We start from the raw sequence: 13,533 nt of genomic DNA, 5'->3' as shown, positions 1-13,533 counted from the left end.
TGAGAGCAAGTCATTACTGTAAAAGGAGGAAGCGAGAGAAGGAGGAAATGAAGCTGCATAGGAGCTACGAGAGGAAAAGACAAGGGACAAAGATTAAAAGAGGGGAGGCTGTGGGGTTGGGTTTATTTCTCTTGTGTCTCCACTTCTCTCCCAGGCCAGTTTCAAGTATGATTTGAGCCCAAATCTGGTGTTAAATTATTAGTGCAATATTCTTTATTAAAGGCACAGAGGGCACTCAGAAGAAATCCAATGTTCAGGAAATGAGACTTGGCACTAGATGCTGAGAAAAAAAAACGGTCTACATGGTTCACTTAATTGAATTCTTACCCACAGTGAGTTCTCCACCAAAAGGGTTTGGGGCTTGTACAGTGTCTGGAGATTAACAGTCTCTCAAGTTGCTTTTTTTGTTTGTTTTTTAATTCAGACTCACCTGCCAAGGTTACTTTCTCCGTCTTTCCCTCCATTAACCCCCACTCTGTGCCCCCCTCTTCCCCCTTTTTTCTGCAGTTCTCCAATTACATACACAAATCATCTTCCAGTCCGCCTTTGTTTAATTTGGCAGCCAGTGCTTAAAAGCTCCATAATGAATGTTTCCATGTTCAATGACGCTGTGATCCTCTCGCACACTCTCCCCCCTGCCTCTTTCTCTCTGCCATTCATTTCAAATCAGCGCGCGCACACACACACACACACACACACACACACACACACACACACACACACACACACACACACACATCTCCTCACAGCCTGAGTCAGACATCATAGGGTTTTGAGTTATTTGAAGGGAACATAAATCATTTTTTGATCACATTGCCTGCTTTCCAAAAAAAAAAAAAACAACAGAAGGGAGAGGTGGGACACTTCAAAAAATGTTCACAGCCTCTTATTCACTCAGGTTAAACTTTCCTGAATTCCCAGTATTTCACTACGGGAGCCTCAAGTAGTTTACGGTTACAGTGATGATTCAAAGAGGTGGAGGGGGTGTCCGTGTTCTTGACATCACGACTCATTGGACAAGAGGAGCAAGCAAACCGTTTTGCTGGCGAGCTTTTGAGTGCTGTGATGCCTCGACAGTGGTTCCACATTGTTGCTCCAGCATCAGCTAGATTGATATGAAGCAGGCGGGGCGGGATGGTGCGCGGCTGGTTTGCTTGGAGTGAGCACAAGATAAGGAGGCAGTGGCAGATGCACAAAATTGCTCTGGCGTGCACAAACGCACAAATGCATAAACAATCCCCCCCCGACACTCACATACACATAAAAAATCACTATGACATGCATACCCTTGCTCCTCTCTCCCTCTTCCGTCTCACTCGCTTCTCTTTGTCACAGAGACACACACTTAAGTAGCCTCACACACGTCTGTTCTTATTTCTCCCTCCCACAGTGTCACACACACACACACACACGCACACCAGCACCCTCCCATCAGTATTCGGAGGCGATCAGTATTCTGAACAGCTTTACAGGTCGGCCGGACGCTGATCCATCAAACCCTGACACTGTGTCGCTTTGTATCTACGGCAACCTTCAGAATTAAAGAGGAGCACCGACAGTCCTCTGTCACCAGGAAATACCCTGTGTGTGTGTGTGTGTGTGCGTGCGTGTGTTCACATTCATAGGCCTTCTCCCGAATATACTGACACACACACACACACACACACACACACACACACACAGTCATCTCTGCACCTACAAACACACACATGCTCACATCCACCAAATAATTCATATTTTAATGGCTGATGTTACCATTTCATCCAGACAGTTTGCGTTCCCAAGCTCCCTCCAATCACAAAAGAAGCGTGTGCGTGTGTGTGTGTGTGTGCGTGTGTGTGTGTGTGCGTGTGTGTGCGTGTGTGTGTGTGTGTCTTAGCTATCTTAGCTTGTCTCTTTGATCAGCCTATAAAAGCACTGAGGCGTGGACTGATAGCCTGGACCAACACACTAACACTCCTTCACTCAGCTGAGTCTCTCCTTCTCCCTCACACGCATTAACTATCATGAACACACTCCGCTGCACTCTGAGAAACACTCTCGGCCGTGTGTAGCTGCATCTCACCCATCTACCAGTGGCGACGAGGAGCACTGTGCCGCCTCCTCAACTCTATCTGTTAGCAGTTGGGAATACATCCGCTTCAGTTTATCTCAGTTTTCTTTTTTCTCTTCACACTTGAAATTGTATATTTTTTTTTATCAAAGTTAATGTATAATCATAGCACAACAAAAGTGAGTGTGTCACTTTGCAAAGTAAAAGCAAATATTGATACTGCTGGTGGACTGCAGCTCTGTTGGCGTCTTTAAAAGCTCCACACTCTAGAAAATACGATGGTTGCCTTCCGCTGCCGCCACAGCAACAGTAATTAGATTCATTGTGCTGCCTTAGTTCTTCACAAATATTGAAACTTGGGAAATTAGTTTTTGACTTTATCACAATTTTGCACACTATACTAACCAGACACGTCCCCTCCCCCACCCCTTTCTGTTTTTCTCCACTCCAGATCAGTATATTCATGACCCACCTGTCCAACTATGGCAATGATCGACTGGGTCTTTACACGTTCGTCCACCTGGCCTCCTTTCTTCGCTCGTGGACGAACGTGAAACTCCACACACTCCCACCTCTGCAGCTGGCACAGAAATACTTCCAGCTTTTCCCTGAACAAAGGAACCCTCTCTGGCAGGTGTGTTTGCAGGGCGCGGGTATTTTGTCCACGTGTAGGGGCTTGTGTTTTGTACATACAGTACAGTTTTACTGTGCACTTGTAAGCAGTAAGATACTCTTTATGTAGACTGAAAAATATTGAAGAGTGAAACAATCTGTGGAGTGGATAAAGAATATTTCATTTTCCAGGTAATGACTCAATTGAACATATATTTGTGTGCAGATTGTCAAAAATTGGATTGGTACTTTAAGTGTGATGTGTTTCATTCTGTTAACTTTGTCTAAAATGCCACGACTATTTACTCCGGTTTATTGCAGTACATTTTTATTGCTGTGATTTATGAATTTTGCTATTGACAATGAATATATGAATATTTGATAGTTTGAAGTTTGTTTTTTTAAAACCTTTTTTATTGTTTAAAAATATGCTGTTTTATAAGCCCATGTGGGCTGGGAATGGTGATATATGCCTGACACAATAACTGAAACCTGATTCATTCCTTCTATATAGTAAATGTGCACTCGTGGCTTTGTAGGCTTTACTTTGCATCATTACTCCGACGTCTAATCCGTCGCCTCTGCTCCTACAGAACCCGTGTGATGACAAACGACATAAAGACATCTGGTCTAAAGAGAAAACCTGTGACAGGTTACCCAAGTTCATGGTGATAGGACCCCAGAAAACAGGTAAGCTACACACACACACACACACACACACACACACTCAGACAGGCACATGCAACAAAGACACTCCCTCTGTGTGCCCAGGTGTCTAGATACTCCACGTCAGAGCCCACTCATTTAATCCCCCTCACTCCTCTGGCCCTGTCAGAGGGAGACAAAGGAGGAGGCGCTCACCTCCTTCTTCCACCCACATAATACCTGCTTTAGGTGCAAAGAGATACTGTACTGAGTTACCAGCCTCTCCCTCTCTCTTATTCTTACCCTGTCACCGTCAGAGGAACAAAAAGAAGAGAGGATTATCATAATTATTCATCTGTATACAGTATATGCATCGTGAGGTTCCAGGAACTGTAATTACTTGTGTTTCGGTGTGGGAGGTGAGATGGCTCTGCTAATTAACGAGGGGATCATTTCCTAAATGGGAGGAAAGGTCATCATGGTAACATTCGCAGCACAACAACAATTACGGTGCATTGGTAAATTTCTCCGTTTATTGAAGGTGATGCCTCGCATGTCAGAGACAGGCTGTAGGGGGGATGTGACAGGAGGTATGGGAGTAAGTGCACAAGGCAAACAGAGAGCTGCTGAGGGTCAAACAGAAGGCAGAACCTAAGCCCCAGTGCTGATTGGTGTCAAATGGTTTTGAATCATTTGATGGGGATGCCTGTGATCTTTGTGTGCGAGCACACACACACACACACACACACACACACGTGTTTGCTGACAAGACTGAGCTATTCACGAGTCTGTGCCAAGACTTTAATTTAAAATAATAAATGATTTGAGTAAACAGCTATAAAGAAATTAAGAATTTGATTTTAACAAAGTTATGTATGTAATTATGTATCATATCAGTATTATGAAAATGAAAATGTACATAGTAATGTCAAAAGTCAAATCTACGACGGCATATCATGAACATTGTGGGGGAAAAAAATTACGGAGCCAGGGGAGGGGGGTAATATTCCGAGAAAAAAACACAGAATTTCTGAGATTAAAGTGGTAAATTTAGGAGAAAAAACTCGGAAATATCTGTTGGATTGAGTGACAGAATTTTCTCCTCTACTTTAACAGTAATTTCACTTTACTGTACTTCAGGAGTTTGTTATGATCATTTGTTATTATTGTCAGAGGCTACTTCATTTGAGTACAGATTTTCACTTCTCTCCCCACCACTGCACATAGGCTATGGAACTAGGCTTATCATTTCTGACAATCACATAAGTTATGAAACCGTACATTATTTAGGTTGTAAATTTAAGCTTCACTTCGTTATTAAAACAAGCGCGCACACACACACACACACACACACAGACGGACTACTCTCTGCTGAGCTGACTTAACGAGGCAGTTATGAATTATGCCCTTTCTTTCAGGAACGACAGCACTTTATCTCTTCCTGCTCATGCATCCCTCCATCTCCAGTAACTTCCCCAGTCCAAAGACTTATGAGGAGGTCCAGTTCTTCAACACCAACAACTACCACAAAGGAATTGACTGGTGAAGACACACACAAACACACACACACACACACACACACACACACACACACACTTATCCCTGTCTTTCATTCATTCTTTCTTCTGCCTTTTTATTAGTCAGACCGTGAGGAGAAATGAAAGATTGCAAAAACAACCTTAATTTACTGTCTGATGTTCTCACAGGCTGTCATGTGCCTTGAAGACCTCAGTGATACATTAAGCGGTTCGAACCAGTTCTAACAACATTTTCAAAATTATCTTTTAAGCCTGGAAATGTACGCCAGCAGACATATGGCTGTCTAAATTGACCCATAAGTGGGTTACTTAGCTGACAGAGACACAGCTGGTGCGTTCTCCAAAGTCATCCAGAAAATGCTCGACGGTGTAAATTCTTCATTAAACTCTGTAAAAACTATATCATCAAGCTTATTTTGAGCTCATTGTCTAAGCGAAGACAGGGGCCCCCTCTTACTTTTTGACTTTAGAAGTTGTTTGCGACCTTGAAAAGAAAATGTGTAAGAGGACTTAGAGTTTCGCAGTAATGATGTTTATGCTTGTGCAGCCCACTGTATCAGACGTACATTATAAGTGTGTATTTATATTTCCTCCCATTTTTTTTGTATGTGTGTCTCTATTGCCGCAGGTACATGGAGTTTTTCCCTGTGCCCTCTAATGTTAGCACGGACTTTCTGTTTGAGAAGAGCGCTAACTATTTCCCCTCAGAGGAGTCCCCGAGGCGAGCTGCTGCCTTGCTGCCCAAGGCCAAGATCATCACCCTGCTCATCAACCCCGCTGACAGGGCCTACAGCTGGTATCAGGTACATACTCAAACACACACACACAGAATATATTAGATACCAGTGGCTGCATATGTAATGTTTAATAACTCTCTACAGCTGCCTTATTAATCGTGTATTAATTATTCCTATTCATCAGTATTTCATCACAGTGAGGGACGTGTCACACGATCCTGAAATCCTGAATCTCAACAACATGTCGGGCTTTAATGTTGTGTCACTGTTCACAATATTAAGTCTCTCTCATGCAAGGTTGTGAATATATTACTTGACGTTTAAGAGCCCGAATGAGAGAAATAGTACAGCCAGGGTGAGTTCTTTGAAGCTCTGACTGTATCTGTTCACCTCCCCAGCATCAAAGAGCCCATGAGGACCACGCTGCCCTGCGGTTCACCTTCTACGATGTCATCAGTGCAAGACCAGGAGCGCCAGCCGAGCTGCGCTCCCTACAGAGCCGCTGTCTCATCCCCGGTCTCTACTCCACACACTTAGACAGATGGCTCGCACACTACCCTGCTAACCAGGTACACACTGACACAGAGACGGACCTTTACTGACTCTCACACACTGTGATACCAAACACTTGCACAGGTCATAATGCAGTATTTGAGTTGTTGTGCAAATTTGAAGATTCGAATGATTTATTGTTGAGATTAACTGCCTTTAATGATGTTTATTACGAGGGACACAATTGAGAGAATGGCATCCATTGTATTAGCTACACCTCTGTAGTCTAATGTAATCCAATACAACTACTGATCCACAATGTTCAGTTTTCTTCTGAAACTATCGTAGACTTAGATCACGTGTTTTAGCCCCAAGGTTGTACTAGGTGGGACGGAAGTGAGAAACACATCTCAATTAAATGTAATTCAGTGCAACACCATCTGAGGACCTCAATGATTAACATTTACTGTTAATGAATTTACACGTCAACAAAAAAAACGAGCATTAAAAGCTCTCAGTCGGATTTATGGCACAGCTGTTGAACTGCACTCCAACAGGTTTACCTAATGAGGCGAGTGTCTTTTGTTTGAAATATCTCTGTTTTTAGGATTACATTGGGAACCACATTCGGTAACATTTCCCTGCACATTGCCTGCAGGAACTAGTAGTCTGGTGGGGCGATACATCACAAGAAGAAAAAGAGTAAATATAAAGTGATATATATCACATTCGCTGTCAGAGTTCTATTTTCCAGCTTTTCTGGCAGGTCATTAAAGTGGAACAAGTTGTGTTGAAGACAGGGAAAACTGTGCTTTAATTTTTTACCCAGTCCCCTGAACTAACCAGTTACTTTACTGGCCAGTGTCACAGTATGAATGCATCTCTGTGTAGGTGATGATTATAGATGGTCATCAGCTGAGAACCGACCCCACGGCAGTGATGGATGAAGTCCAGAAGTTCCTAGGAGTTACTCCTCATTACAACTACTCCCAGGCCCTCACGTAAGTCTCTCACACACAATATGTCTGTTCTCTCCTACCCTTCTTTCTGTCTTAAGTGTCTTCAGTGATCCCCGCTCTTCCAGAGGTAAAGGCGTCTTTCACCTGGCGTGCACTCTAATAGAAATAATTCTGCGGATTCAAGCAATGATAAGACCTTAGAGCCAAATCTGTGTGAAGCCTGACATCTACTGGCCATCCCCGTCTCCGGTGGTGTCACGATGTGAATAGTGAAACAGACAGTGACTTCACCTGGCACCAAAGATCAGCCGATAGCAGATACAGTCTGCGCTCACAACAGAGATATGTTTGCTGGATGGACAAGAGACGATGACACAAAAAGAAAAAAACACAACAATGAGAGAGAAAATGATGGTAACATGATGAGCATAGGCATTCATATAACTTAACATGAGTCTGAATACATAAGGACAGGCAGAAATTCCCATGTGTAATGGTAAATTTACAACATGTATTGAGAAATAATTTGATTAGTCTTATTTATTTTGATAATAATTATTCTTTTTTATTATAGACTCGCCCATTTGACTCTCGGGCATCGCTCCCAAAAGCTTTGGGAATATTAACACCTTATTACGTTGTTTGAATACATTTTGTCATGCATGAGTTCATGAATGATATTTTATATTATGTTACAAAAACACAAGTTTATTTTTGCTAGAAGAAGAAGAAGTTATTGTCAATAGGTATTGTCAAAAGTTATTAGTACAAAAACCAACATTATGCTTTGTCCAAAATGCACATATAACAAGCTACTTTAAAACCAGTGTATTCAGATTCTATTACGTGTGATATGTTGAAAAGGATTCCTTAAATACTTAATTTTTAAATATATGTATATACTGTTTATTATATATTAAATATAATATATATAGTTAAAACAACTCGAGAATCAATTCAACTCTGTTTCAACTTGTTCTTCATTATGAAATGTTGCATGTGACCTTAAAGTTTGGGCAATGTGGTAAACTGTTTGTTTCTCGAGCACCACTCATCAGAATGCAATCTGTCTGCGAGCGCTCAAATCTCCCGACAGGGACATCAGACTTTGCAGCTCGGATTGGGACAGAGAGTGCCTCTGTCTTGAATCGCAAGCCCACATGCATACAAATAAATTGTAAAGAGATGCATTTTGACAGAATAATAAGGAAGGCGTGTGTGTGTCCCCTTGTGTGTGTGTCCGTGTTCGGGGTGGAGAACGAGTTATACTAAAGCCTAATCTTTCTTTTCTCCCTCTCATTCTTTTGACATCGCAGCAGTCTGACAGATCCTCAACACTGGAGCCTATTTATATAATCCCCCCCTCTGCTTTCGTCCTCCTGTCCTGTCAAAGAAAAACTGAAAGAGAAGCACTTAACTCCTTTAAGAAAAAAAAATGAAAACTTTAATTCACCCACTGATGCATGCAGATAAAGAACAATATTTGCATCTTTCAGTCACATGCACATTAACCCTCATACTCAAATGACAGTTATTAGTAATGTATCTCTTGTGTCTCTTTGCTCTTATGCAAGGTGAATAAAAAATATACAGTTGACCAATAATTCACATAACAATCATTATATAAATTATATTATTTTAAATTAATAAATAGTTATTAAATGTACCTGTAGTTGATGGATAGACATGTACACCGTGTTGTATGCTCATGAACAGTGAAGTACACATATATGTACACATAAAATTATATAAATGCAAATGTAATCTTGCGTACACGGCACAGTTCATACCGTTCATAAAACAAGCTCCTATCTTGCGATTTTCTAATTGTGAAGTTGTGATGACTCTCGGTTACTGGTCATGTGCATTATCCCTATGTGATAAACCTTCCTTGATAATGATAAATACATACAATATATGCTGTACATGATTTTTAACATTTATATTTATATTTAGATAAATAATATTGACAGTATGAATGTACGACATAATGTTGGGTTATCAGAGAAAAAAGAATCCAATTCCAGGCACTTGACTGGATGGTTAAAAATAGAAAACCTTGATTAACATGTGTTAGTACATTTCAAGAAACAAACCTACTTGAATTCTTTAACACAAAATGAACCCGAAACGATAAGTAAAACAGTCACATTTTTAAAGCACATTTTTTTCATGTAATTTAGTACAGCCTTCGCATATTTTGAATTCTGTTAAACCCTCTCATCTCGAGGCTAACACTACCAGTGGGTTACTGTTCTAACGCAAAAACAAAAGCTCGAGGAACGCAAAGAAAGTGAAAAGTGAGAAGAAAAAAATCCTGGATCGGCCCATTTATCCAAATGTAATGGATTCTTCCTTGGATAGATCTTGCCCTTATTGTACGCCTGCTAAATGAATGTAGTAATGTAATGTAATGTAGATCCATCTGTAATGATTGAGTAATCCTTCTGACGGTCAGTCACTCAGACACACTGACAGATAAATGAACAAACAAACAAACGGCCATGCAAACATAACCTCACTGGCAGAGGTAACTATGCTCGTGTGCAATCTGCATCGTGTGGATCTGCATTGAGAGAAAGAGAAGCAGAGGCTTGAGGCTGCACGACGGGGAGGAGGGTCATGGAGAGGGAGAGCGATAGAGACAGACAGAGATGAATCAAGGCAGTGCTACTGTCAGAGAGACACCGGTAGCAGAAGAGTAGAGACAGACGGAGAGTGTGGCGAACGCGTAGTGACGTTTGTGTCTGGTGTGAGACAGCAAGACGGCTCCAATATTTCAGATCTAATTTCCAAAACAAGAATCACTTCTAAACGGCTAATATGGCCGCACTGAGTTTTTTTTTTTTTGTTCTTGCTCTCTGTGTTTCTCAGTCTCTCTGCCTGCATTTTTTTTATTTGTCTATTTTCTCTTCTCTCAGGTTTGACCCTCAGAAAGGCTTTTGGTGCCAGCTCCTCGAGGGAGGGAAGACAAAATGTTTGGGAAAGAGCAAAGGGAGGAAGTACCCTCCTATGGACGCGGAGGTAAACCTATACATTTCAATTAAAATCGATTTATGCTCGGGGGGGAGATAAATGTTTTGAATGAAATATTTGAAGAGAGGCCAACAAAAAAGTGACAGTGACAGCTCTCCGGCCCCTCCATCGCAGCGGCAACATTCCCCCCCAAGAGTCCGTACAGTGGGCGGAAACTATCGGCCAATCGAAACCTTTCAACCTAATTATGAGGACACAGTCGTGACAGAACACCGGTGAGAGAAATGATGGGAGGATTAGGATGCGGGAACAAGGAGAGAAAAATCCAATCGGTAAATTATTTGTCCTGGCGGCTGATTCCACAGAAGAGACACCAGATCTGCAGACAACACACACACTCGTCCGCCCTCCTGCTGAGGCAAACACACACCCACATGAGCCCACACGTGGCTAATGGCTGCACCTCAGTGTCTCCTGTAATTAAACTGTTTTTGAGTTTCCGACAGGGGGACAGAAGGGAGGGCAGATGAGGAGGGGTGGGTGGTAGAGAATAGTCCAGGGAGGAGAGATGAGGGATAACTACCACTCTGTATTTAGTGGCCCCCAAGTCCTACTGAGAAGATATAAACTGATCTAAACATGGTGCACCTCATTAATCTGTCTGTGTTTCTCGTCTGCCCCCCTACTCCCATGCTGTGTTTCTCTTTTCTCTGTCGTTCTCTTTTAAATTTCAAAACCCTTTTCCACTCTCTGCTCCGCATGTCCTCCCTTTCTGACGTTATTTGCACATGTCCGTCCACCCTTCCCCACTTCCCCGTTCGCCACCTTTCTCATGCTCTCTAACCACCTTTAATTCTCTCCCTATCTGTATGTTTGACCTCGCTCCAATCCCCGCCCGGTCACCGCACTTCACGCACATCTTCCATCCCCGCCGTCGACCGCCTCTCTCTCCAGGCACGTGCGTATCTCTCCAGTTATTACAGGGAACACAACGTGGAGCTGTCCAAGCTGCTGCATCGCCTCGGACAGCCGCTTCCCTCCTGGTTGAGAGAGGAGCTGCAGAAGGTCAGCCGCATTAAACTCTGAAAATGTGAATGTTTAAATCTCTAACTGAATGGACTGAATTATGAAGACCCCAAAGCAATTCTTTGCAACATTACAAAGCAACAATTAATATCGAAAACATGTGAAAAAAAAACCCTCTTATGGTTTATATTTATTAAGACTTTAACTCTCAAAATTCTGCTTCTGCGTGGGCATGGTTCAACAATGTTGGCAACGTGAGCAAACAAGCCCTCAACTCACTACATTTTGATGCAAATGTTGTATATATCACCTTTTCAATGGAGAAACAAACCAGTCAGAAAAACAAAAACAAAAGTAACTATATGAAAACTTCTCATTTTAAAGCCCTGCCAGATGTGGTGTCCATGAAGGACCCATTGTTCGTGAAAAGCGCTGTAGTATTATGTAGTATACATGGATGAGGCAACACACACATATTGCTTGCTTATAGGGGAAACATGAACATGATCACCAAACAATGCGTATGAAAGACGCGTCAAAGTGATTTCGGTGACATCCGTCTCCCTCTTTTTTTGTGCTTATGTTATAGACTTTATCACTGTTTATGATTTAGAATTTAAAAGCCCGACTAGATTTTCATTCCATTCACTTCAGGTTTTCCTTCTTTTATTATCCTGGTTGGCATGATATACAAAATGTAATTAAATTACTTTCCCTCTCTCTCTTTTCCCTCTCTCTCTATATGTGATACCCACTCAATCCCCTCCCTCTCTCCACCTCTTACTGAAGGTTAGATAACCTTTGCATCCTTGAGCCGGGGTTAAAGGTCAAGGGGTCAAAGATCGGGAAGAGAAAAAACGACCAGGAGCAAACGACCTTCAGATGCACTGTCTGTGGCCTTTTAGTGAAACCCTGAGGTGAAGACGAGGACAGGGTGCCTTGTTTCTCCTCGTGACTGTGACGCTGCTAGAGGAGAGAGAGAGAGAACCGAGGTCAAAGAAGTGCAAAGAAACTCTGAGGGCTGAAACTGAGCTCTCAGATGGATGGATGGACGGTTTCAGGTGACTCAGACGGCTCTAAAGAAAGCGGGACTGAGAGGAAGAGCTGTATTAAAATGATGAAGAGGACTGAAGGAGACGAGGAGCATATAGCAAGTCTTTGATGCCCAAAACCCTGCCCTCAACTGTGGTGAACTCCTGTGTAGACCTGCAGTGATTATTTTTAGTTTTGTGTTGAATTTATTTTCACCTTTTAATTTATGATCCCAGAGCAGCGCTGGTCAGCTGTGCGTGGTTCCCACGGAGACTACTTTGCACTAAGTTCTGTTCCATGTATCTCCGAGACAAACAAATGCATCCCGTGTGATTTGGTTATACTTTATAAAGTTTGTCATACTGAGAGGGAATAAGCAAGAATGATGTGTGCATAGACTCAGGGTGAGTGACAGGCCGTTACTTTCCATGATAGTTTTTCATTGTTCTCTTTTTTTTTCTTTTTTCTTTCAAGTGAAGCTAGTTTCCGGATCCGGCTTTCACTGGAAAGTGTGGACCGGAAATGATTAACTGAATCGAGTCGCATTGCCTGCTCATTATTTTCCCAGTGACAAGCCATGGAGAAGAACGCCGTGTCCACTTAGCAGAGCATGAGTGCAGAGGATTTCAGCACTAAGGGCAGAGGAGACACGAGGTTTGTGTGAAGAAAACTGACCAAACTGAGCCTAATGGATGTGACACTTAGGTCCGAGACTCTTTAAGTAGCTACTGTAACTGCTTATGTTTTGTCAGTGTCCCAATTCAAGTCTCAACCTCCTTTTGTTTCCTTTTTAAAAACCAGTGGCCTACATTGTTTAGCTTCAAATTGAATGCAAAAAACCCCTAAATGTCAAACACAGAAACCAAAATTAAAGAAATTGACATGACTGAGGGCATGTTTTTTTTTTATTCTATTTCAATGAGCGAGCTAACACACGTGAACACAGGGACTCACCTGCACACTCGGACATGTGCTGAGCATGAAATGCATGACAGTTTGCCGTTTGAAGGATCTGAGCCTTTCCGTTACAATTAAATAACAGATCATACGATGATGTTCAAACAACAAGGACATTTCACGATTGTTTGTTTTTTTAATAATCAACTGCACCGTACAAATGCACAGAGCTGCAGTAGTCAAAACCAAGTGCATTTACTCGATTCCTTTTTCAATTACTTTTACTTTGCATTTTGTCGTACAGTTTTTTGGGGGGGGTTACTAGTTATCTTTGCAGATTCAGATTAATAAAGAATATTAACAATGAATAAATTATGTTGGCCTGGAGACTTAATTGATTCTAGAGGGAAATTCATTAGCTACCCAGCAGTATATAAAGGGTGATATTAATGCTCACAGTAGTGCATTAATAATTATAATATAATTTGCACTGTTCTGCATATGTATTCTCCCTCTTCCATGTGGCACTTAGAAATATATTTTGATGCTAACAGATTTCTACTTTT

The 13,533-nt window shown here is 41.9% G+C and overlaps 1 protein-coding gene across 6 annotated transcripts in view; it reads left to right on the top strand.

Moving 5' to 3' along the window:
• Positions 1–12,956, top strand: part of ndst3 (N-deacetylase/N-sulfotransferase (heparan glucosaminyl) 3) — a 46,129-nt gene extending 33,173 nt beyond the window's left edge. For 2 of the 6 annotated variants that reach the window (XM_035637659.2, XM_035637657.2), the window contains exons 7-15: positions 2,505–2,687; positions 3,259–3,355; positions 4,729–4,852; positions 5,477–5,651; positions 5,984–6,154; positions 6,969–7,078; positions 9,958–10,060; positions 10,967–11,077; positions 11,833–12,956. In XM_035637659.2, the coding sequence (XP_035493552.1) occupies positions 2,505–2,687; positions 3,259–3,355; positions 4,729–4,852; positions 5,477–5,651; positions 5,984–6,154; positions 6,969–7,078; positions 9,958–10,060; positions 10,967–11,077; positions 11,833–11,862 (1,104 nt within the window). In that variant the 3' untranslated portion in view covers positions 11,863–12,956. Of the gene's footprint in view, positions 1–2,504; positions 2,688–3,258; positions 3,356–4,728; positions 4,853–5,476; positions 5,652–5,769; positions 5,883–5,983; positions 6,155–6,968; positions 7,079–9,957; positions 10,061–10,186; positions 11,078–11,827 lie in introns of those variants that run through there. The other 4 variants (XR_004794315.2, XR_004794314.2, XM_035637660.2 and 1 more) reach the window with 4 other exon arrangements.
• Positions 12,957–13,533: the final 577 nt, after the last annotated feature.

This window comes from Scophthalmus maximus, chromosome 8 (genome assembly GCF_022379125.1).
Source record: "Scophthalmus maximus strain ysfricsl-2021 chromosome 8, ASM2237912v1, whole genome shotgun sequence".
In the NCBI taxonomy this organism is placed as follows: domain Eukaryota; kingdom Metazoa; phylum Chordata; class Actinopteri; order Pleuronectiformes; family Scophthalmidae; genus Scophthalmus; species Scophthalmus maximus.
The sequence above is the reverse complement of the archived record's forward strand: the minus strand, read 5'-3'. Positions and strand labels throughout refer to the sequence as shown.